The 25,085-nt window shown below is 43.2% G+C and overlaps 1 protein-coding gene across 8 annotated transcripts in view; it reads left to right on the top strand.

Annotated features, from left to right (window-relative positions):
• The window catches only part of DPF3 (double PHD fingers 3), a 303,086-nt gene that overhangs the window by 131,171 nt on the left and 146,830 nt on the right, over positions 1-25,085 (top strand). For all 8 annotated transcript variants that reach the window (XM_053224665.1, XM_015071691.3, XM_053224668.1 and 5 more), the window contains exon 2: positions 16,196-16,356. In XM_053224665.1, the coding sequence (XP_053080640.1) occupies positions 16,332-16,356 (25 nt within the window). In that variant the 5' untranslated portion in view covers positions 16,196-16,331. The remainder of the gene's footprint in view (positions 1-16,195; positions 16,357-25,085) is intronic.

Genomic DNA, 25,085 nt, shown 5'->3' with positions numbered 1-25,085 from the left:
CAGAATGATTAATATCACGGCCTTGAGAAGGCAGACAGAATGGGGACTGATTTTACCCCACTTCTGTGTGGTCTTGGGCCGGCTGTTTCACCTCTCTAGGCCTGTTTCCTCATCTGTGACGTGGGAATGATAAAGATACTATTTTCTACCTTGTAGTGGGGTGCCACGAAATACTAAAATGCGCTGCAGGATGCCTGGGACACTGGAACTGGGTAAGTGGAGATAGGGCAGATAGAGGGCTTTGACAGAGGTCCAGCTGAGCAGGCCACGAGTATTGTGTAAGGCCCAGTGGGGATATTATGTATCTGACGACTGTATGTCAGGTACCCCTAGTCACTGGGAATGCAGAGGTGAACAAACTAGACCAGTCTGTCTCCCAGGGAGCTTCTGTATCTAGTGTGGAGAGACAGGTAGTAAGTAAAGATTAATAAAATGAGTTTTGGGGTTGGCAAAGTGCTAAAAAGACCAGAAACCAGGGGTTGGGGGGGTAGGTAAAGAAAGAGCAAATACTGTACAGAAGGAGTTTGGGGAAGACCTCAAGGAGGCAGGGGAGTGCAGAGCTCACAGAAAAGAAGCAGTGCTCTGTAGAGATGAGGGGAATGTTCCTGGACAGGGCCCTGCAGGTGCCAAGGCCCTGAGGCTGGTGTTTCTGGGGCAGAGAGGTGGCTTGGGGTAATAGCAGCTGCCCCTACGTGGACATGAGGACTAAGCGGAAAGTTCTTAGCCTGTGACTGGCACCTAGCTATGCATGCTCAGGGACCCCACCCCGAGTTGTTGGCTGGTATTATTATTACTTTAACAAAAATTATTCTTTTAGGGGCAGCTGGGTGGCTCAGTCGGTTAAGCGTCTGACTTCGGCTCAGGTCACGATCTTGCGGTTCGTGGGTTCGAGCCCCGCGACGGGCTCTGTGCTGTTACCTCACAGCCTGGAACCTACTTCGGATTCTGTGTCTCCCTCTCTCTGCCCCTCCCCTGCTCATGCTCTGTCTCTTTCCCTCCCTCTCAAAAGTAAATAGACATTAAAAAAAATTCTTCTTTTAGAACAGCGTGGCATAAATAAGTGGGTAGGTGTGGTATAAGATGTTCCAGTGGATCAGCAGACATTTACTGCCAAGGTGGTGCCGAATGTGGTGTTGAAGAGTCCAGGCTCTGAGATGAGAACGCCTGGTTCAACTCCTGACTTGACTGCTCCCCACGTGGCCCTGGGCCTCCGACTGGAGCTGAGTGTCCTCCTCTCTGTCAGGGGGGAACAGTAACAGCGTCTCCCTCATGGGGTTGCTGCAAAGATGAAGTGCATTATTCTTTCTAAGGCACTTAAAAGGGAGCCTGGCCCACAGCAGAGGCTAGCTGGTCGTACTGTCATTGCTGAGGCTCAGGGGTAGCCCCGGTGCCAGAACCGGGAGCCAAGGGCTCTGTCTGCAAGGAGCTCACGGTTGGGTCGGAGACATGTGTTCAAAGAGATCCCGACCACCGAGGGCGGCATATGATGGTTATTGAGTAAGCAGCCCGACCGTTATTGGCCTTCCTCAAGGGCTGGAGAAGGGAAGGGAAGGCTCTGAGGAGGGCTGTGGAGACAAGAAAATGAAATTAATGCTAACTAGATCTGATAGCATCAGGTGAAGACGAAAGTGATCATATCGGTGCTTCTGCCCTTCCCACGTAGCCTTTTATAGCCATGTGCACATCCCCAGGCCGGGCCCCCTTACCTCTCATATCTGTCAGTTAGGGAGAGCCCCCCAAGTCCCTCTGTCAGCTCCTAGGGGCCCTTAAATCTGCTGCAAGTGGTTGGCACTCTTCTACCCTCGGCTTCCTCTAGGCCAGAGAGAAAAGGAGAGGTTAGAGGTCAGAGCACAGGAGCTGGGGAGCTGGGAGGACGAGGTGGATGGCAGGGTGGATGGAATTAACCAGAACCCTGTGTGTCTGGCAACTGGCAGATTCTTGTGGTAAGATAAGTGGAACCCTCTGCAAGGTAATTATTAGAGAGCATAAATTCCCCAGATAACCTGTCCTCAGAAGAGATATTGATGGCTGTGGGGCATGTGCTGGAGGCTGCCCTCCCTCCACTGATATTGACTCCTGTCCCCCACCTCTTCCTTCCCCCTCCTTTTCCTTCTTTGTTGCCTTTCCTCTGATCAGCTGCCCGTCCGGCCTTCCTCCCCTGCAGGCCTTGGCCTACAGCTCAAGTTGGCTCTTCTGGACCCTTCTTTTCACTCACTTCTTGGCTCTCTAAATGATGGAGGTCCCAGAGCATAGCACGCCTCCCTGCACCCTTACAGTTCAGCAGGATTGGTGGGAGAGGCACAGAGGTGCAGCCCCTGTAGGGAAGAGTTTCAAAGAATGGAAGGAAGCCCCCAGCTTCTCCTGGGTCCAGGTCCTCACAATGAGCGCTTACTGAGTGCTGTTGGGTCAGCGTCAGGCTCGGTGAAGGGCCAGGCCCGTACCTGGTCCCAGAGATGAAGAGGAGGAAGGTCAAGTGCTCAGCACAGCAGGCAGGTGGTAGGCACCTGTTGGCACCTCTCCCGCTCATCGCCCTTTCCAAAGCCCCCTCTTTGCCCCAAGCCTGTGGGCCTCCCAGGGAGCTCGCACTTTGGCTGACATTCTCTAAGTATTTGTTTAACAACAATAAAAAGAGGCAGAAGGCCTGATGGGGCGCAACTAGAGAAGGAGGGCAGGTCTCTCCTGTGTTGACCTGAGTTACTCAGTTCTGGCCCCAGACCTGTGCCCTAACTCTTGACCCAACTGGATGTGGCTTCTTAGAAGCCCATTTACTGCTTTTGCTGACCATGTTTGGGGTGGCGGGACTCTTACCTCTCTCTGACCCCCAACAGCTTATCAGTAGAGTGACCTTATCATTTATCAGCCAAGCAAGGGCATTTTTGAGAGGCAAAGCAGGAGTTATTAATAATGATGCCTGCACCTTGATGTGAACTGGGACTGTTCCATGCAAAACGGGTGCTATTTATCAAAGTTCTCTGCCTGAGATAATGCTGATAAATATAAGCTTCTCTAACTTCCATAATTCTGATGATGGTTTAATCCTAGTGATATTGGATCCTTGGGTGCCGTGTGGCTGCCTTGCCTCACCCGTTAATATGACTCTGTGCATATTTCCATCATTTGGAACATGTGAAGATAATTCTCTAGAGACATTTGACAGGTGGAGCCTGGGGCCCAGAGGGGTGGAGAGACTTGCTGAAGATCCACAGTGACCAAGTTCCGACTTCGACCTGGCACTGAGGTCTATTCTTGATTCCCACATGGGTCTCTCAGGGGCCAAGCCCCATCTCTCCACTCCAGGACACGGTAGCATGTCCTTACCCAAACAGCAAGGGCTGGGATGCATCTGTGGGCCTTATGCTGCCTCTGGGTACATTCTGGAGAGGAGAGAGAGGATGAGGGAGGCAGGGGGGCACCAGGGGCAAAAGTCTGAACAAGACCCTCTCCTGTGCCTCGTGGTTCCTGATAATGTTACTTGGAATGAGAGGCCAAGGAGGGTTTAGGCACCATCCTGTTTGACAGGGAGCGCCCCAGGGAGGGGACAGTGCTCTCAATGTCCCCATTTTCACTCAACAGGAGGCAATGAGGCCTCTGCAACTGTAGGAAGCACGTTTTGCCCATTGGCCAACAGCGTTTTCTAATAAAAAAGGGCTTTTGAGAGAGGCTAGAAAAAGAAGTAATTTCCAGTGATGAGTTTTGCATGCTGTAGTTAACAATAATTATTAAATAGGTAGGGTGAGCTAGTGCTTGTTTTCCTTATTGTTAACTGTATTTATGGGTTTTTATTAAGTTGTACCAAGCTGGGATAATTGGGAAATGCTCCACTTGAGCTGTGGGACTCTCGGCCTCCCGTTCTATTTTCTTTCCTTCCAAGGGCGGAGTCTTTTCATCATTTGAGACTTAGGTTGTAAACCAGGAGTTGGCAAACTTTTTTTTCTGTAAAGGTCCAGAAGGCTTTGCAGGCCACGCAGTCACTGTTGGAACTCCTCAGTGCTACCACTGCGGTGCGAAAGCAGCCCAGACCACATGTGAATGAATGCGCATGGCTGTCTTCCAATGAAACTTTATTTATGGGAATTTGTGGGGGCTACATTTGGCCCAGGGGCTGTCATTTGCAAGCCCCTGCTGTAAACAGTGGAGAATTCCTGGAACTCGGAGCCTGGACAGTGAGGATCTAATCTCAGCCCTGCCCCGGTGTGACTGGAGGAAATTACTTCACCTCTCTGGTTATTGGTTTTCCTTGCAGTACAACAAACGCATCACATTAGACAATCTTGAGCACTCTGGGATTCTTATGGTAATCTGGCATTTTCCTTTTTGTCCCTTCAGTCAATGTTCAGGGAGCCACAGGGCCTCTCAAAGCCCATTACCCCTTGTTCACCTTCGGGATGGATTTGGTTTCTAAGCCACAAAATAACGTTTTGTATTTCTCTGATGGTATCTTTTCAGGCAGCTCCATAACCAACCTACTTCTTGAGTTACCAAGAGGTGGCTCTGTGACAGGCTCTGTGCCTAACAGTGCTTCTGGAACTGTTTGGCAGTTTGGGAAACCGAGGCACAAAAAAAGAAAAATGGCTAAGGCTGCCTAGCAAATTTGGTGATGCTCTTAGAGGAACCTGGTGCCTCCAAAAAAGTAAGTGTTGTTTAGGCTATTCCAGTTCTGGAGGCTCAATCTTGGTGAAGGGGCAGCAGTTGCCATGAGAGGCTGCTGGGGTCGTGGCCAAGAACAGGGTTCTGGACTGAAATTGCCTGGGCGTATGTCTTCACAGCAGCCCCGAACACCCTAGGCAAATCACTGAAAACTCTCTGTGCCTCAGTTTCCTAATCTGTGAAATCAGGGGGAATAATCAGAGGGGGTTGTGTGGGGACGAAACGAGATCATCTGTCAGGTGCTTAGAACAGTACCTGGCACACATAGTAAATGCTCAATAAATGGCCGCCAGGCCACTGTTATTTTTGTTATCACCATCTTGTCACCCTTCTATAAATATGTCGAGGATGTTTCTTCCTCATTTTGATATTCGACTCTTCTTCAACTTTTGGATTGGAGATGTGGGCTGATCTGTATGTCAAGTGACTCTCGGTGAGGTGGAAGGATTGGGGGAAGAAGACAGGGAAGGGGGGAAGGTGCGGGGAGGGAGGGAGGGAACTTGGAAATAGCTCCACAGGGAAAGGAGGGTCAGATTTTAAATACAGTCACATCCCCTTATATTGTTGGGCTGGGAAGAAAAATAGACTTCCCTTCAGCAGCACGGAGGTTCTGGTATCTTTTGTTCTTATCCCAGGATGTGGAGGTTATGAGGGCAGCTTTAGGTATTTCTAGGGTGACTTACCTTTTGGTTTTGGCTTTGTTAGTTTCCCAGAATATTTCAGTCTTCCCTACCAGAGGACTTAAATTTGGCAACATGACCAGCCTCTTGGTCAACCTGGCTTTGTTCTGTCCTTGTTAAAAGGTTTACAAGCGTGTGGCTCAAAAACCAGCAGGCCTGAGGCAGTTTTCTCAGAGGGCCACCAGGAGAAATTGGGGAGACTCTCAACCTTGTGGCAGGTTAAATGAGACTCAGTGCTTCTTTGTTTGGCTTGATGTCCCTTAGAAGGGCAGCCTGGAGATCATTTGGTCTGCAGGGCGTTTGCTTCTGCTGGCTGATTTTAACCAACTCTGACAGGAGGGCAGAGGCCCCCAAGCGAGGTCAGGACCACAAATCCCATCCCAGCAGGTGCATGATGGGGAGACAGCGCCCTCCGGATGACCTTCAAGTTCCCATTGATTTCCCGTCAAGCAATGCTTCCCCACCCCCCATCCTGCTCCTGTCCCTGCCACTACCCATAGGCTCGGGGCTCTGGAAAGAGACATGGATCAGTTCTCTGGGAAAGAACATGCAGAGGAGGTTAATTTAGAGACACGTCCTTTCAGGAAACTGGAGTAGGTACTTTGGGGACCATCTTCTGGCACTGCTAGTTTACAGTGCTGGCCTGGAATGTTCTTTTTGGGCATGGAAAAGAAGGACTGATGTCATGAAGGGCATCATTTAGCCTCTTGGCCACACTTCTCTCCAGGTTTGATAGTGTGCAGGTGGCATTGTTGGGTCATGAGCAGGATTCAAGCACGGACAGCAGAATGGGCCCCTAAGCCACTGATGACTGTGTTGGGCAAGGAGGATCAGAAGTGAGAAGGTCGTGGGTGGTGTCACTCTCATTCCCTGTGCTGGGGGCCTCCCCCTAGGACTGACCTTCTTGTCCTCTGGAAGGCCTGTCTTCCATACCATTCAAGTTGTCTGTTGCAGGTAGCCTGGATCTTTCACTTACTTTGTTTGGTGTTATATGTCGAGCGATTCCCTATGTGCCAGATCCTGTGTTAGGTTCAGAGAGTGGTAGACAAGAGAAATAACAACCCTGCTCTCATGGAATTCATAATGTAGAGACAATCAGCAGGCAAAGAAAAAACAGAAAAAGTTTGATAGTGGTATGATGGAAAAAAAAAAAAAACCAAAAATAAACCAAAATAGAATGAGACATAGCGAGGACTGGGGCAGGAGTGGAGTAAGGTGGGCTGCCTTAGGGTGGGTCAAAGAAGACTCTTCTGAGGAGAAGCCAGCCGTGAGAAGACCTGGGGGAACTGTATACCAGAAAGAGGGAATAGCATATGCAAAGGTCCTGAGGTGAGATGATTCTGGCATATTAGAGGGACATAGAGAAGTGTAGTGAGGATGAAGTTGAGTAGGTAAGGGGGGCAGGAGACAGGGGAAGTAGGAAAGGTGGGCATAGCCAGACAGTCTGGGGGCCTATAGCTACGGGAAGGAGTTTGGATTTTATTTCGAGTGCGGTGAAAGCCATTGGGGGGATTTAAGGAGGAGAATGTCAGGATCTGATTTCCATTTTAAAAAGATCACTTGGACTGCTGCGTTGAGAATTGACTACAGAGGATGTGTTCTTTGTGGCTGTGTTTTAAATGCCAGGCCAATATTCTTTTTATCAGGGAGGGCAATCTTGAGGCCCTTGTATTCCAGCAGCGAAGATGGGGTTGAGGATGTGTTTGTCCAAGAATCGTCTCTAATCAATGGTCTGCTTCTACCGGCAGGCACACCCAGGGGACAACATATTGGTGCCCAGCTCATAGCTGGGGTTTCAGAGAGGACTCAGTCTATGAACCAGGGAAACTAAAAATCCGTTCTCAATCAATGAAGTTTCTGTGATGTGTGTGTGTTTTCTTTCTAGGTGTGCTTCACCCTAAGATAAAGCAGTCTCTCTCTCTTTTTTTTTTCCCCCACTTTTGAAAGTTGGTTGCATTCTACACATACTTTAGCCTCCAGAGGAGAGATTTATTTTGTCATGTCTGGCTGCCATTTGAAAGGCAAACCTTGGATACAAGAAAAGCTACAGTCTTCTTCCTCCCCGGAGCATCCCCCTTTCCTGACCACCCCCCCCCCCGCCCCCCACACCCCCATTATTTACTGGAAGGAATCATCCTTTTTCCCTCCTGTCTCCAGTCTCTTGTCCTTGGCGGCCCCTTGACTTCGACCCTGAGTTGTGTATGTCATCAGAACACCCAGTGGCAGCTCGGAAATCATGGCCAGGTTCAATATAAATTCCGTCTTGCTTAGGCAGCTTTGCATAATAAGTCCCTGAAAAGTCTTCACCGGAGTAGATGCCGGAAAAGGGATTTATTGGGTCTAGCAGGCCTGAACATCAGACTGCATGGCATTTAAGTCATGAGAGGAGTTTCAGGGTTCAAATTCTTCATCTGACTTGGCTTTCGTGAAGCAATACCCTGGCCCCCAAGGTGCCTTTCCGGCGATGTGTTGAAGGTCAGAGTTATTGCTAGAGTGACCACTCAGAGAACGTCAGGATCTTCTCCATACATTTGCCTTAAAGCAGGCCTCGCGGTTGTTTTGTTAGCGATGAGGGCTTCTGTGGGACTAGCGTGCAACAGGGCAGTGCTGCTAGGTTGATCCACGCCAGCTGCCAGAGAAAAAATTTCAGGGGCAAACCCAGCTGAGTTAAAGTCAGTTAACTGGGCTCTCCTGCTCTGCCATTAGAACATGGCCAAAGAACATCACAAGGCTCTCTTGTCCAAAGCAAGGCTCCCTTGCTTTGGAGGTTGGTGAGCCATCATTAGGCCAGTGAGTTTCATATTTCTCAGAATCACCGGAAAGGTGGGGGGGTGTCTGTCAAAAATACGGATGTCTGGATCACATGCCAGACCTCCAGAATCAGGATTTCACAGCCTCCCCCACCCCCACTAGTTCTGACACAAACCAAAGTTTGAAAGCCACTCCCTAGAAGATTCTTCTGGAGAGTGAGGTGATGGCATTCTTGATAAGCACCAGAGGCTCATTTCCTGCACCAGTCGAGGAAGAGTTCATCCTCTTGGGGTGGTCTGTTGACAGCCCAGTGTTCAGGGAGCTTGTGAAGTTCAGAGAAGGGGGAGATGAGTTCTTTGTCTTGCAGAGAGGCGTGAACATCATAGATGGAGAAATGAAAATCTTGAGAGCTGAGGTGATTTTTTCTTTTTATGGGATGACTGGGAAAATTCAGTAAGATTTGAACCTGTAGGATATCTGTTTTCAGTTGCCTAAGCCTGGGCTCTGGAGAAGCCAGATAACTTCAGGCTCACCTCATCTGCATATGGAGAAAGAATGTCCCAAGTATCTCTCAGCTGTGAAGCTTCCATTAGGATGGCCTAACATTTCTTTTTTTTTTTTTTTTTATCTTATTTTTTATTTTTTTAAAATGTACATCCAAATTAGTTAGCATATAGTGCAACAATGATTTCAGGAGTAGATTCCTTAGTGCTCCTGACCCATTTAGCCCATCCTCCCTCCCACAACCCCTCTAGTAACCCTCAGTTTGTTCTCCATATTTATGAGTCTCCTCTGTTTTGTCCCCCTCCCTGTTTTTATATTATTTTTGTTTCCCTTCCCTTATGTTCATCTGTTTTGGCACTTAAAGTCCTCATATGAGTGAAGTCATATGATTTTTCTCTTTGTCTGACTAATTTCACTTAGCATAATACCCTCCAGTTCCATCCACATAGTTGCAAATGGCAAGATTTCATTCTTTTTGATTGCCAAGTAATATTCCATTGTGTGTGTGGAATATATATATTTTTCCATACTTTGCATACTTTGCGTACTTTCCATACTTTGGCTATTGTTGATAGTGCTGCTATAAACATGGGGGTGCATGTGTCCCTTCAAAACAGCACACCTGTATCCCTTGGATAAATGCCTAGTAGTGCAATTGCTGGGTCGTAGGGAGGCTGCACCAGCTTGCATTCCCAAGGATGGCCTGACATTTCAGTCAAGGCTTATCACACGCTTCTGCAGTCCCAGCACTGTGCTTGGTTGGGTAGCATGGAAATCTATAACTCTTAGTTCCTGTCTTCAAGAGTCTTATGATCTAGTTGGGTGGAGAGACATAAGGGGAATGGTACGGACTGGCCAAACATGGCTGAGACTCAGGGAGCCCTGAGAAGGCAGAGAGCAAACACTGTTGGCAGGGGTCACTGGGGAGGCTTCCTGGAAGAGGCAGGCCTTCAGCCAGCCCTTGAACAGATTAAGATTAGCCAGGCTAGGGACAAGAGACAAGAATTATAGGTGGGAGGAAAGACCTGAGTAAAGTATTTTGTTGGGGTCCAGGGGTAGGGCTGTCTGATTCATATATACAGGAAGGTCAGATGAGGATTCATTCATTCATTCATTCATTCATTCATCATTCAACCCAACATGGCAAGCTCTGTGTTGGGCTTGGGGATAGAGCAGCAAATGAGCCAGGTGCTGTTTCTGTTCTTGGGGTAGGCTTTGGACGGCTGGGGTCATCATGCAATGGCTACTCAGCTCTCCTGGTTGCCTGAGGTTTTGGGACAGAGGCTTGGGTTGGCACTGGCCAGCCTCAAAGACACTGCAGCAGTGAGTGTGGCGTGTGTATGTCGTGTGGAGGGCATCAGCCAGCTGAAGAAGATGGTGTGTCACACAGGGGCAGAAGATGCTGCTCTTTGGGGGAAGGAGAAGGGAGCCACCATTGACGAAAGGCATCTCCCTCTGTGCGTCAGACGTTTTCTGTCATTTAGTTCTCTCACAGACCTGAAGTAGGCGTTGTGGTTAAGTAGAGCTGAGGCTTGGGGAGGGTAACTGACTTGGCCTGAGGTTGTAGCCAGTGAGCCATGGAGCTGGATTCAGATCTGCCTGATTCCAAGTCTCTGTTCTTTCTGTTCCACCCCAATCCCTCGGCTCTCCAAGGGCCCTGTCGTCCTCCAGAGGAGTTTGGGCACCAGTGGGAGCCATCTTGGCTTCCATCCTGAGGAATGAAAGACAAAAAACTGAGCTCCAGGGATATTCCTTTTTGTCAGGAGGGGTGGGAGAAGAGCTGCAGTGACCCAGGAGCCCAGGGACAATGACTCAATGGGGGTGGTTGCAGACATTGTCTCAACATGTTTTGGAAGTTGTGAGTAGACAGCCATGCAATCGAAATCACCAACGTATACGTGCAACAAACTCTGAAGACTGTCCTAATATAAACATCTACCATAGGTATATGAGTTGTTGTTGAAAGCAATTCATCTGTGTGCTGGGCTCTGTGCTGGACACTGGGGACACGTCAGGAAAACAGCGGGCTTGCAGGGTTACCGGGTTACACTGCCCCAGGGGGTGCCGTTCACATTGAAGTTCACAGGAATGGTGCCCCTGGGCAGGTGGCTACGTGCAGTGGCCCCGCAGATGGTCTCTGCCCTCAGAGACTTTACAGTCTTGTAAAGAAGACAAATATTAAACATTGAATGGAATTGAAACTAACGCTATGAATAGTGTTATTATTGCCATCTTTGTTGGGAGAGGGCAGAATGAGGGAAGAAGGGGACTGGAATCTTGCTCTCACCATTTTCTGCAGGCCTTTCCTATTTTATTTTATTAGTTGTTTTTTTTTTTTTAACGTTTATTCATTTTTGAGAGACAGAGACAGAGCGCAAGTGGGAGAGGGGCAGAGAGAGAGGGAGACACAGAATCTGAAGCAAACTCCAGGTACTGAGCTGTCTGCACAGAACCTGACCTGGGGCTCAAACTCATGAACTGCGGGATCAATGACCTGAGCCGAAGTCGGACGCTTAACTGACTGAGCGCCCCAGGGGTCCCAGGCCTTTCCTCTTTTAAATATCAGAAACACTGCCTTAGCTTGGACTGCTAGAGCAGGATGCCATAGACTGAATGGCTTAAACAACAGATACTTATTTTCCACAGTTCTGGAGGCCGGGAAGTCTGAGATAAGGGTGTATTCTTTTTTTTTTTTTTTAATTTTTTTTTTCAACGTTTATTTATTTTTTGGGACAGAGAGAGACAGAGCATGAACGGGGGAGGGGCAGAGAGAGAGGGAGACACAGAATCGGAAACAGGCTCCAGGCTCTGAGCCATCAGCCCAGAGCCCGACGCGGGGCTCGAACTCCCGGACCGCGAGATCGTGACCTGGCTGAAGTCGGACGCTTAACCGACTGCGCCACCCAGGCGCCCCGATAAGGGTGTATTCTTTCTGTGTGCTCACATGGCAGAGAGAGAAAGAGGAAGAGAGAGGTCTTTCTCCTGTCCCTTCTTCTATAGGGGCACTAATCCTATCACGAGGACGCTGTCCTCACGACCTAATTACCTCCCCAAGGCCCTGTATCCAGATACTAGAACATTGTGTGTGTGTGTGTGTGTGTGTGTGTGTGTGTGTGTGTATGTGTGTGGAGGGGGGGTGGGTGTTAGGGCTTCAACACATGGATTTCAGGGGAAACAGTTCAGTCCGCAGTAAACCCTAACCCTGGCTTTCTTTGAAGGGCAGCTTTAGGAAGAGTGTAACTCTGAGGAAAATGAAAAGGTTCCTCCACCTTGCCAAATATTGCCCCCTGCTTGCTAGTTATAAAATGCTATGTAAATGGGAACCGGCTTTCTGCGGTGCAGTTAGAGTTAAATATATTTAAGTGCAAACAGGAGGAAGTTAGCATATCGGCGTAGATGCGTCTTAATGTGTATTTGTGGGTGGTGGTGGCAGTGTGGGCAGCTGGGTGAGACAGCAGGAAATCCAGGTGCCCACAGAGAACAGGAGGGGCCGATGGGGGGAAGGAGGGGCCAGAAATCCTGCCACAGGCTAGGGCTTCTTGTTATCTCTGCTTATCTCTGTTTATGTGCACAAATAGCAATGATGGGCCAAGGTCCTGTTTTTACTGTCAAAGGGGACTGGTGGACGGCATCAGGGATGGAAAGAGGGTGACACCCTGAGAAATGCAAGAACCCAGTGCCAGATGGGATGAAGGAAAGGGGAAGGCCAAGGACACCTTGCTAGGGAGAGAAGAGCAGTGTTCTCTCACTGCCGTCTCCCCACACACCCTCCCAACCCAGAAGAATGGCGACTCTGGGGAGGGAGCAGGTTTCTGGCAGGAGATGAGGAATGTGCTTTTGGACACGTGTTTGGGGTATGACAGGACACCTGTTCTTGGGTCAGAACACAGGAGCAGAGGGACAGTGAAGAGGGAGGGGCCCCAGGTATCTGTGTTGGACGGTTGGACTTAGGAGTCAGCTCAGGACAGTGGACACGGAATCTAAGAGAACGGGCACGGTCTTGAGAGAGAGAGACAAAGGTGGAGGCATGAGGAAGAAAAGGAGCAGAGGGTCTGTGATGGGCTCTGAAAATCACATTTGGAGCCTGGTTGACAGTTATTTTGGAGAAGTCTTATTTTGACCCCTCTGAATCCTGATTGGTTCCCTGGAATCCAGTTTTCCACAGGTATGCTCAAGGAGGGTCACTGGAAAGCTCTGAGGGCTGAAGCTCCCTCACTCCAGATGTGATCGCTAAGGGATCTCCCCCCTCCCAGCGGCCCCCGGAACTGGGCAGTCAGCACTCCTTCAAGCCATAGGCCATGGGGGGCTCCTGCTCTGGTGGAGAGCCTAGCAATTTGTTCCTCTTGCCTTTCCTGCTTCTGATTGCAGCCTTGGGTAGCCCGAAGTAGGCTGTTGATGAGAACATCATTCTATTCTGCCTTGTGCCAGCTTCTTCCAGCCCAAGACATCTATCATCCCGTGGCAATCCGGCCCCCTTGGTTTGATGCAGACAGGTGATGGCTGAGGCTAGGCTGTGCCTGACCCAGCCTGGGGCACGCTCCACAAAATGAGTCATTCCCTGCCAGCCTTTCCCTGCTCCCTCTGCCCCTCACAACTTGAATGCAAATGTCACCCCTGGGATCCTATCATCGAGGGATTTTTTTTTTTAAAGAAATCCCATATTGAAAAGGACATTTGTCCTCTCTCCTGTTTAAATTGCTTTCCACGGGTTAGGGAGACCTGGCCATCGATTTTCTTCTAGAGAGCAGAACGAGCCCTGTGAAGATTTTGGCTAATTAACTTTTGGAGAGGCACTGCTTGAATTTATCAAAAAGGTTGAAGTCTCTCTTCTCCTCCCACATCTTGAAAAAGGCTTTAAACTTTTGTTTCCAAATCTCTGCCAATGCCTGGACTGTTTAAAAGTGAGTTCCCTGGAGACAGTGGCAGAGAGGGTGTTAGATGTCACATTTTTGCAGGTCCAGCCTGTAATACAGTTGTTCCAGTCCGAAGAAGGTTTTTTTTCTGTTTACATAAGAGAGGTATCGTTCACACCAAGATTACATTTAAAAATACACATTCTCCCCCAGCATGCCTGTTACTAATAGCATTGCATGTTACGGAAAGTGGAAAATATTTAAGATGAAATTAATTTTCACCCAGCACACCACTTTGTTTGACTTTCTCGTTCCATTTGGTGTGGGGCACGGACTTGGCCAAACTCACTTTCCCTTCCAGCAACTTCATTTTCTTGTTCCTCTCTTTGGGATTGGAGTTGCTGGAAGCCAGTAATGAGCGTATCGGGAAAAGTCTAATTTGAGATCCCTCTGTAGTTTCCTTTTCTATTGGCTTCCAGAGTTTGTTTTGAAAACGGAAACCTTCCTGTCGCCAGCTGATGAGTTGTAGTGTGCCATCTTCTTTTTTCTTATGGCTTCTCCTACAGCAGAATTTTTGGAGTTGGAATAGTTAACATCTATTTTGGCCATCTGTCAAAAGATCGTGGGAAACCAGATTACTGTTTCTCACATCGGACACCTCTCTGTTATGTGTTCTTGTCAGTTCTCATCAACTGATTGCTGTTGCTCATCAACTGGTTGGTTGGTTGCTGTTTCATGAAGAAGCTGGAGCATCTAGGACACTCTGGACAGGCTGTGTGTCATCTTACCTGGGCTGAGCTGCCTGTGAAAGTTCTGGCACACTGGACTATGTCGCCTTAGCAGTGGAGGCATTTAAGCTGGTGGGACACAGATGTGAACGCTTTGTAGGAAATGGTTATTTTTGATCAATCTCATGATCCTTGTTACCATCTTTGATTACATCAGCTCATGTTCTGTTTTATAGCATTTTAATGGGCTTCCACCCCCCCCCCCCAATTCATTTCCAGCTGTGTGGCTATTATAATTTGATTACAGTTTGGTTTTGCAACTGCTAGGATACTTTCTGAGCACATTATGCCTTCCTTGTGAAACTGAAGATGTTCAGAGGGGGAAAAGGAGCAAGGGGACTTTTTTTTTTTTAGGAGTTATGTCAAATAAGTAATTTCCAAGAGATGCCTCAGAAGCTTCAATGGTTGTATCTTCCCAGAATAAGAAATTTGCTTTAAACTCTTGGTGGACCCTGACCCACTGACTTTTTTAAAAAACACTATAGAAAAATCCCTCTAAAATTTTGCTTTCTTTAGTCCTCTAAATATTTTTGTTAAGAAATATACTATTCTCAACTTAGAGACTTTCTCACCCCGATTTTGGCCTCTTCAAATCTATGTAGAACCAAAACAAAGGGACATTCATAATGTTTCTTCAAAATGAGCTACCTGGTTCTCCCTTCTGGCCCTGTAATCCCTCTGGCTCCCCCCTTCCTGCCTTTCTCTCCCCTCCCCACAAAGAAGTACAAGTCTACCTGGCAAGGTTATGTTATTACATTTGTATTTCCTTGAGCCATTTATTAACCTCCCACATGTGCCTGTCTTTGATTTGGTAGGTATTTGATCTCACTGATTTTTTTTTAATATTTGATCAGTTTTACCAATGTTATATTTTTTGTCTTTGAAAAGGGTATTATCTTAAAATTAGCAGCATCACCACATGTCCAAGGATACTAAAGATTCAGTAACATAAAATTTGCTGGGCTTAGATCACCACTCCAACAAACCAGAAAGGTCTTTCTCTTTGTGTTTTAGATTTCAGGGATTGAGTTATCTTGACTTCAAAATGCAACTGTTATACATCCTTCCTTTACTTTCAGTTAGGAAGTTATTTTTTCTTTATTTTTCTATTTTTATTTTCTTTATTTTTTATTTTCTTTATTATTTATTTTTAAAAAAATTTTTATGTTTATTTATTTTTAAGAATGAGAGAGACAGAGAGTGAGCATGGGAGGGGAAGAGAGAGAGGGAGACACAGAATCTGAAGGAGGCTTCAGGCTCCAAGCTGTCAGCACAGAGCCTGTTGCGGGGCTCGAACTTACGGAACATGAGATCATGACCTGAGCTGAAGTCGGACGTCTATCCGACTGAACCACCCAGGCGCCCCAGAAGTTATTTTTTAAGTGTGTGGTTTTAAAAGACTGGTTCGTGCCCCTTTTCACCTCCTTTCCCCATGATAGCTTTACTTTTATGGGATATTTCCTCTGTCCTGCTGGTCTGTGTTTATGTGGGGTGTTTCTCTCTGATTGCAATGGAAATCTGTGCATCCATGCTTTGGGGTTTGGGTTCACTCTAGAGTGCCTTTGCTGGCAATTACTGAGAACAAAGTGTGGTTAATGTAGGATCTTAATAAGGGGGCTCTAGAAGCCTGAGGTCCTGGTAGATCTCATGTAGAAGATTGTTCTAGAACCACCTCTAGACCTCATGCTTCCTGGAGTGGGAACTTGTTACTTTTACTAGTGGTTTATCTAGGGGCCCTAGGCTCTTGGTTACAGGGGATTCTAAATTCCCTGGTGATTTTGGCATGGGAAAAAAAACCTGGTTGAGACCTGACACCAAGTTGGATTCCTCCCCTCCCTTGGTACTCATTGCCTTGGTCTCCAGATACGCAAAATCTTCCCAGGGAGGTTGGTGGGTACCATCACTTATCCTCTGGGTGTGTTTCTGTTTTCCCTGGCCTCATTCCTCCTCCGTCTCTCTCCCCTGCTGATAGACTCGGGGACCAGTTCTACAAGGAGGCCATCGAGCACTGCCGAAGCTATAACTCGAGGCTGTGTGCAGAGCGCAGCGTGCGTCTCCCTTTCCTGGACTCGCAGACCGGTGTGGCCCAGAACAACTGCTACATCTGGATGGAGAAGAGGCACCGTGGCCCAGGTAAGCCACGCCACCCTGGACATGTTCTGGCTTCCAGTCTGGAGGGAGGGAGGACCAACCATTGGGAATCTCCGCAGTGATGCTGGGGAAAGGCAAGCTGTACAGCAGGCTGGGATACTCTCATGAAACTCCACTGATTTATAGCTCTAGACACATGTCCCAAGGATGATGGAGGGGACGGGCAATGGAGCCTTGTTGGCAGGGGTGGGGGGGGGGAGGGGGACAGAGTGAAAGAACTCAGGATTTAGCCCCCAAAAGGGAAGGTTGAGGGCATGGCATCCACCTCATCCTTTGCCCTTTCTGTAGTTCAGTGGTTATTAGCTGGAAATCTGTAGTCAGATCTGGGTTGGAGGCTTGGCTTTATCATCAAACCAAGATCTCTCCCTCAGGTTCCTCACCTGCGAAATGGGAACAATAATAGTTTTCACTTTAGAATTTTGTCAGGATTGCATGGAAATATTCAGAAAAAATGTGTGAGTCAGCACCTAGTAACTATGTGCTCCCAAAATGCTGGCTATTATTGTTGCTATTCCTACTATTATTATCATGACACTAGTCTTCTAGGCTCCAGAGAACACCATAAAGACCAACAGGTGGAGATTAGGGAGGCAACCAAAGGAATGCAGTTTTCTGGCTTTCGATGGGTCTATTTTAGAAAGTTTTTATGATGAAAAATTTCAAACCCATACAAAAGTGGAGAGAATAGTAAAACGAATGTCCATGTATTTATCACCCAGTGTCAACAATGATCAACTCATGGCCAGTCTTGTTTCATTTATACTCACCTCCCACTTTCCTCCTTGACCCTAGGTTATTTGGAAGCAAATCCAAGGCAACATGTTATTTCATCTGTAAATTTTTCAGTATGTATCTCTAAATGGTAAGGACATAAGCAGACATGCCCACGATGGCTATCAAAGCTCCAAGGTAGCAATTAGACCTTAACAGAATCACATATTGGTTCAACATTTATTTCTCCCTGGTAGTTGAAATCAGAATCCAAAGAGGAATCCTATGTTGCAATTGTCTGAGGTATTTCTTAAGTCTCTTTAAATCTGTAGGTCTTGGCGTGTGTTTGTCTGTCTGTCTCTCTTTCTCTCCCCCTTGCATGTTGTTTATGGAAGAAACTGAGTTGTTTGCGCTGTAGGGTTTCCAGAGTCCAGATTTTCTGATTGCATCCCATGGTGTTATTCTTGGGAATTGGTTGTTAAGACTAGAGACCTGAGCAGATTCAGGTTCAGCTTTTTGGGGCAAGAACAACTCCTAAGTGGTGGTGTGTTATTTCCATCAGGAGGCTCATGGTATCTGGTTATCTCTCTTCTATTAAAAATTTTTTTAAAAAATGTTTATTTCTTTTTGAGAGAGAGAGAGAGAGAGGGAGCGAGCAGGGGAGGGGCAGAGAGAAAGGGAGATACAGAATCCGAAGCAGGCTCTAGGCTCTGAGCTGTCAGCACAGAGCCCGATGCGGGGTTCAAACTCACGAACCGTGAGATCATGACCTGAGCTGAAGTCCGATGCCTAAGCGACTGAGTCACCCAGGCGTCCCAAGTTACCTCTCTTTTATTGATGTTAGCAGCCCTTGATGGTAGTTGCCTAGATCCTTTATTCTGTTAAGGGCTGCAAAAAACGTGACATTTAATTCAAGGCTGTCACTAATTTTTCATTTATTAGCTCTGTAACCTCTATAAAGTGAAATATCTCCTCATTAAAATTTTGGTTATTGTGAAGTATAGTTCACATATGACAGGCAGGATAAATAATTTTGCCCCTTTATTTATCAGTTTATTTTATTTTATTTTTCATCAGTATAAGTATACTCTAATCTCCATCCCTTGTTTCACCCCTCTCCCTTCCACCCAACCTCCCCTTTGCTAACCATCAGTTTGTTCTCTATAGTTGAGACTCTGTTTTTTGGTTTCTCTCTCTCTCTCTTTTTCTTTGTTTGTTTGCTTTATTTCTTAAATTTCACATGAGTGAGATCATATGATATTTGTCTTTCTCTGACTAACTTATTTTGCTTGGCGTTATACTCTCCAGCTCTATCCATGTTGTTGCAAATGGGAAGATTTCATTCTTTTTTATGGCTGAATAATATTCCATTGTGTATATATACCACAACATCTGTACTCATTCACCTACCGATGGACCCTTCGGCTGCTTCCGTAATTTGACTATTGTAAATAATGTATTCACCAGTTTTCAAAATAAAGAGTTGGTTCCCTAATATTTACCAAAAGTGATTAATAAAGTTACTATTTTGTTGAGTGCCGTCATGATTTCACAGATTTAAACACCATGGATACATTTTAACCCATTGGAGCTATCATTCTTATTGATGCTTAAATTGTCCCATCTTTGGCCCATAGGGGTTTGGGCCAGTGCTGGTGTTCTGAAAGAACCCCAGTAGTTTCTGATGGCTTCCTTGGTATCCTAATATTAAGACAAATGTTTTAGGCTTATTTTGTACATTTCCTTCCCAGACCTGGAATTAGCTATTTCTATAAGAAATTCTGTTGCCTTTTTGTAGGAAATGTTATTTGAAGACCATTATCTGATGGTACTTATTGTTCCTGGGTTGGTTGTTGTTTCTAGGACTTTTCAGTGAGTGGATCTAAGAAATATGATTTCTTTTTTTTTTTTTAAGAGAAAATACATTATGAACTTCTATTTCCCATTCAATTCAATTTTACACAGTTTTTCTGAACCGTCTTAATTGTCTCTCCTTTCTCCAACTCTAAAAAAATCCTGGCTCTTAATGATGCTGACATAATTATTTATTTGCTTCCCCCTGCCCCCCACATACATATGAGTATCAAATAAAATTAGACTTCCAATGATACAATTACTGAACATATTTAAGGTTTTTCTTCTTCTTCTTCTTCTTTAATTTTTTTGCAATTCTTTTTGTCCTTAGGGCATTGCCTATTAAGGATGTAGAGTGAAATTACTGTGTTTTAAGGTCACTTGAAATACTTCCTCTGAGTGGTTGTGCCACTAACTGAATACACAGTTGGATTTGTTTCATTTTGCTTTCACTTATTAGGTATTATTTTTTTCAAATTTCATATAATTTGTTTGTATTTTTAAAATTAGTTTTTATTTTGAAATAATTACAGATCCACAGGAAGTTGCACACATAGTACAGAGGAATCCCCCAAATCCTCCACCCAATTTCTCCCAGTGGATACATCTTATGTAATCAGAGCACAATCTGGAAACCAGAAAGTTGACATTGGTAAAATGTGTGTGTGTAGTTCTATGCCATTTTATCACATATAGATTTGTGGAACCACCACTATAATCAAGATATAAAACTATTCTATCACCACAAAGATCTCCCTCATACTACCCCCTTATAATCATACTCACCAGCCCCTCTCATTATTTCAATACCTTTACCCTCCCCCATGTAAAACACAATGTCTTAAACATTTCCTCTGCACACATTGAAAAACCATCTCAGACAGTATTATAATTTTTGCTTCACTCCTGAAATGAATATTATACTACAGGTTAACTAACTAGAATTAAAAAAAAAAAAAACCTGAAATAAAAAAAATTTTTTTGCTTCAACTATCAAACTATTAACTTAGAAAACTTAAGTGTCTATTATATTTACTCATATTTTTACTCTTTAATTGTTCCTTTTTCCTTCTTGATGTTCCAAGATGCCTTCTTTTATAATTTCTTTCTGATTAAGTATTTCTTTAGCCATTCTTTTAAAGTAGGTCTACTGGTAATAACTTCTCATAAGTTTTCTTTCTTCTGGGAATGCCTAGATTTTTTCCTTCATTCCTAAAGGATATTTTTGCTGGATATAAAGTTCTGGGTTGATAAATCCTTTTATTTAGCAATTGAAAACTGTTTTGCATCTCTTTTTGGTGTGTGATGAGGTTTGTGATGAGACATTTGCTGTCATTCTTTTCCTTTGTAAGTGAGGTGTTGGGGAACCTGAGTGGTTCAGTTGGTTGAGCATCTGACTTTGGTTCAGGTCATGATCTTGTGGTTCATGAGTTTGAGTCCCACATCAGCCTTACTGCTGTCAGCACAGAGCCTGCTTCAGGTCCTCTGTTCTACTGTCTCTCTGCCCCTTCCTTGCTTGCTGTCTCTCTCTCAAAAATAAACACTCGTAAGTGAGGTGTCATTTCTCTCTCACTACTTTCAAGACATTTTTTTGTCTTTAGTTTTCAAAAATCTGATTTTGATATGTTTTGGTGTGGATTTGTTTGGGTTTACCTGTTTTGGAATTCACTCAGCTTCTGGAATCTGTAGGTTTATATCTTTTGCCAAATTTAGGAAAATTTCAGCTATTATTTTTTTGAATACATGTTCAGCCCCACTCTCTTTCCCTTATCCTTCTGGGACTCTACTAACACAAATTTTAGATTTTTTGCTATAGCCCATAAGTCCCTCAGGCTCTGGGTCTTTCTGTTTGTTTTTGTTTTGTTTTTGTTTTTGTTTTTTCTCTCTGTTGCTCAGATTGGGTTATTTTTATTTTTCTCTCTTCCAGTTCACTACTTCTTTCTTCTATTCTCTGCATTTGTTGTGTTGTTTTATTGTGTTTTTAACTTTTACAATTTCTGTTTGGTTCTTCTTTATATCTTCCATTTCCTTGCTGAGACTTTGTATTTTTTCATTTTTTCAAGTATTTGTGATTATTTGTTGAAACATGTTTATGATGCCTCCTTCAAAATCCTTGTCAGATAATTCTAATATTTGCATAGATATCTATTGTCTTTTTTTTCTCATTCAAATTGAGATTTTCCTGGTTCTTCATATGAATGATTTTGATTGACTGCTAGACATTTTGGCCATGATGTTATGAGACTCTATGTGTTATTTGGTAAAATGCTCAAATCTTTTATCCATTTAAAAATTGGGTTTTTTAAAAAAATTGAAATTTATTTGACATACGTCATTGTGGAAATTTAAGGTGTACAACATGTTAAATTTATACATTTATATATCGTAATATGATTGCCATTGTAGTGATAATTACTGGCTCTATCATATTTATAATAATCCTTTTTTTAGTGGTTGGAATAATTGAGTTCTAGTCTCTTAGAAAGTTTGGTGATTATAATACAGTATTGTTGTCTATGTTCACCATCATATGTATTAGATCTCTAGGAGAATTGTTTTTGTATTGTTAAACTTTGATAGTCCTTTATATATTCTAGATTCAAGATGTTTATTTGATATATACTTTGCAAATATTTTCTCCCAGTTTTTGTCTTATATTTTCATTATCTTTTTTTTTTTAAGTTTATTTATTTTGAGAGAGAGTGAGAGAGAGCAAGAGTTGGGGAGGGATAGAGAGGGAGAGACAATACAAAGCAGGCTCCATGCTGTCAGTGCAGAGCCCAATGAGGGGCTTGAACTCACAAACCATGAGATCATGACCTGAGCTGAAATCGAGAGTCTGACACTTAACTGACTGAGCCACCCTGGTGCCCCTATTTCATTATCTTAATAGTGTCTTTCAAAGAGCAGACATGTTATATTTTGATTAAGTCCAATTTATCAATTTGTTATTTAATGAATTGAGATTTTGTTGTTGTTTGTAAGAAATTGTTGCTTAATCCAATGTCAAGTAATGTATTTTTTTTTTCCTAGAAGTTTAATAATTATAGGTTTTATACTTAGGTCTATGATCCATTTTGAATTAATTTTAAAATATGGTTTGAGGTACAGATTAAAGTTTATATTTCTGCAGATAGAAATCCAATTGTTCCAGCATAATTTGTTGAAAAGATTAGCCTTTCTCAACTGAATTGCTTTTGTACCTTTGTCAAAAATTAAATGTTCACATGTATGTAGTTCTATTTCTGGGTGTTCAATTTTGTTTCATTGGTTTATCTGTTTTCACACTAATATCATACTGTCTTGATTCTTGTATTTTTGCAGTGCATTTTGAAATCAAGTAGTGTTAGTCCTCTAATCTGTTTTTCTTTTTCTAAGTTATTTTGGCTATTTTAGTCCTTTGCATTTCCATATGAATTTTATAGTCTGTCCAGTTTTACAAAAACTCTGCTGGGATTTTGATTGGGATTATGTGGAATCTATGGATCAATTTTGTGGAAAATTAACAACTCTCAATACTGAGTCTTCCAATCCCTGAATATAATATCTCTCCATTTGTTATCTTTAATTTTTCCCATTGATGATTTTTAGTTTTTTGTGTACAGATATTTCATACTTTTTTCAAATTTATCTCTAAGTACTTAACATTTTTGATACTATTGTAAATGGATTTTTTAAAAATTTAGTTTCTGATTATTCGTCATTAGTTTACAGAAATACAGAAATATGTATCTTCATTCTGTATCCTCAAACTTTGTTTTACTCATTTATTCTAATAGCTTTCTGTAGATGCTACAGCATTTCAGCGTTTTCTACAGTTGATTGTTGTTAGTGAAAAAGAAAACTTTTCTTTCCTTTTTTTTTTTTAAGTTTATTTATTTATTTTGAGAGAGAAGGGGAGAGAGAGAGAGAGCGGGAGAGGGTCAGAGAGAGAGGGAGAGAGACTCCCAAGCAGGCTTTACGCTGTTAGTGCAGAGCCCGATACAGGGCTCAACCTCACAAACAGTGAGATAATGACCTGGGCCACAGTCAAGAGTTGGGTGCTTAACTGACTAAGCCACCCAGGTGTCCCAACCTTTCTTGTCAGTATGGATGACTTTTATTTATTTTACTCATCTGTTGCACTGAGTAGAATGGCCACTGAAATATTAAGAAAAAGTGGTTAGAGTGGACATCCTTATGATATTCCTGATCTTAAGGAAAAAACATTCATTTTTTTCATTTTTAAATATGATGTTAGCTGTGGGCATTTTGTAGTTGCTTTTTATTAGCAACTTCCTTCTAGTTTGAGAATTTTAAATCAGGAACTGATGTTGGATTTTATTAGCTGATTTTTCTGAGTCTATTGAGATGATCATGTGATTTTTCTTTGTGGTTTGTTAACATGAGGAGTTACATTGATTGATATTTGAATGTTAAGCTAACATTGCATTCTGAGGATAAATCCCACTTTGTCATGATATATTTTCCTTTTTATATATCATCAGATTCACTTTGCTAAAGTTTTATTAGAGGTTTTACATCCATGTTTATGAGCAATATTTTTCTATAGTTTTCTTTCCTTGTGTTTGTGTCTGGTTTGGTCTCAGGGTGAGGTTGGCCTCTTATAATGAGTTGGGAAGTATTCCTTCCTTTTCAGTTTTCTGGAAGAGTTTATGCAGAATTGGTATTTTTTCCTTAAATGTTTTGTAACATTTACCAGGGAATTTCTCTGGGCCTGGCAATTTCTTTGTAGGAACATTTTTAACTACAAATTTGATTTCTTTAATAGATACTCAGGTTATTCATTTCATATTGAGTGAATCTTGGTAGTTTGTAACTTCAAGGAATTTTTTCATTTCAGCTAAGTTGGTCAAAATTGGTTGCACAAAGTTGTTTATAACATTGGTGCATTATCCTTTTAATATCTGTAGAAGCTTGTGACATATTCTCTTCTATTTTTTTAATTGGCAATTTGAATTTTCTTTTTCACCTGATCAGTCTACCTGGAGGCTTATGAATTTTATTGATATCAAAGAAATAGCTTGTGATATAATATTTTTTCCTTTTTTTCCCTATTTTATGGTTTCTGTGTTGATATTTATTTTTCCTTTCTTTTTCTTACTTTGGATTTAATTTACTCTTCTATTTCTTCTATTATTTCTTAAGGTAGAAATTGAGGTCATTGATTTGAGATTTCTCTTCTTTTTCTCCTATAGGTGTTTTCTAATATAGTTTATCCCCAAATATAAGTACTGTTTTAGCCTCATTTCACCAATATTTATATTGTATTTTCATTGTCATTCAAATACAAGTATTTTCTAATTTGTCTTTTGAGTTCTTCTTTTACCTATGGATTATTTAGGAGTGTGTTATTTCCAAACATTTGGGGGATTTTCCAAATGTATGCCTGTTACTTGTTTCTAATTCTATATAGTCAGAAATACTTTGTATGACTTGAATCCTTTAAAATTTACTGAGACTTATATGGTTCAGAATATGGCCCATCTTGGATAAATTTTCTCTTTGGCCTGGAAAAGAATGTGTATTTTCTTGTTGGTGGTTGGAATGTTCTAGAAATATCAATTAAGTCAAGTTGGTTGATAGTATTGCTCAAATCTTCATCATTACTAATTTTTCCATTTATTTTTTCTATGAATTATCAAGAGAGAGAATTGAAATTTCTGACTATAATTGTGAATTTGTCTATTTATCTTTACAATTTTATTAGTTCTTGCTTCATATGTTTTGAAGCTGTGTTATTAAGGGCATACACATTTAAGATTGTTATGTCCTCTTGGTAAATTGATCCATTATCATTATGTAATAACTTTATCTCTACTAATATTCTTTACTATGAAATCTGCTTCCTGTGACATTAATGTAACCACTCCAGCTTTCTTTTGATTAATGTTATCATTGTGTATCTTTCTCCATTCTTTTACTTTTACATATTTGGATTTGATGTTAAAAGTAGGTATTTTTTGTAGGCACATATAGTTGTGTCTTGCTTTTTAAATGCAATCTGACTGTGTGTTTTTATTGTATTTATTTTTTATTTATTATTATTATTTTTTCAACGTTTATTTATTTTTTTTGGGACAGAGAGAGACAGAGCATGAACGGGGGAGGGGCAGAGAGAGAGGGAGACACAGAATCGGAAACAG

The sequence above is a fragment of the Acinonyx jubatus genome, chromosome B3 (assembly GCF_027475565.1).
Source record: "Acinonyx jubatus isolate Ajub_Pintada_27869175 chromosome B3, VMU_Ajub_asm_v1.0, whole genome shotgun sequence".
Classification (NCBI taxonomy): domain Eukaryota; kingdom Metazoa; phylum Chordata; class Mammalia; order Carnivora; family Felidae; genus Acinonyx; species Acinonyx jubatus.
This window is presented reverse-complemented; position numbering and strand designations above follow the sequence as displayed.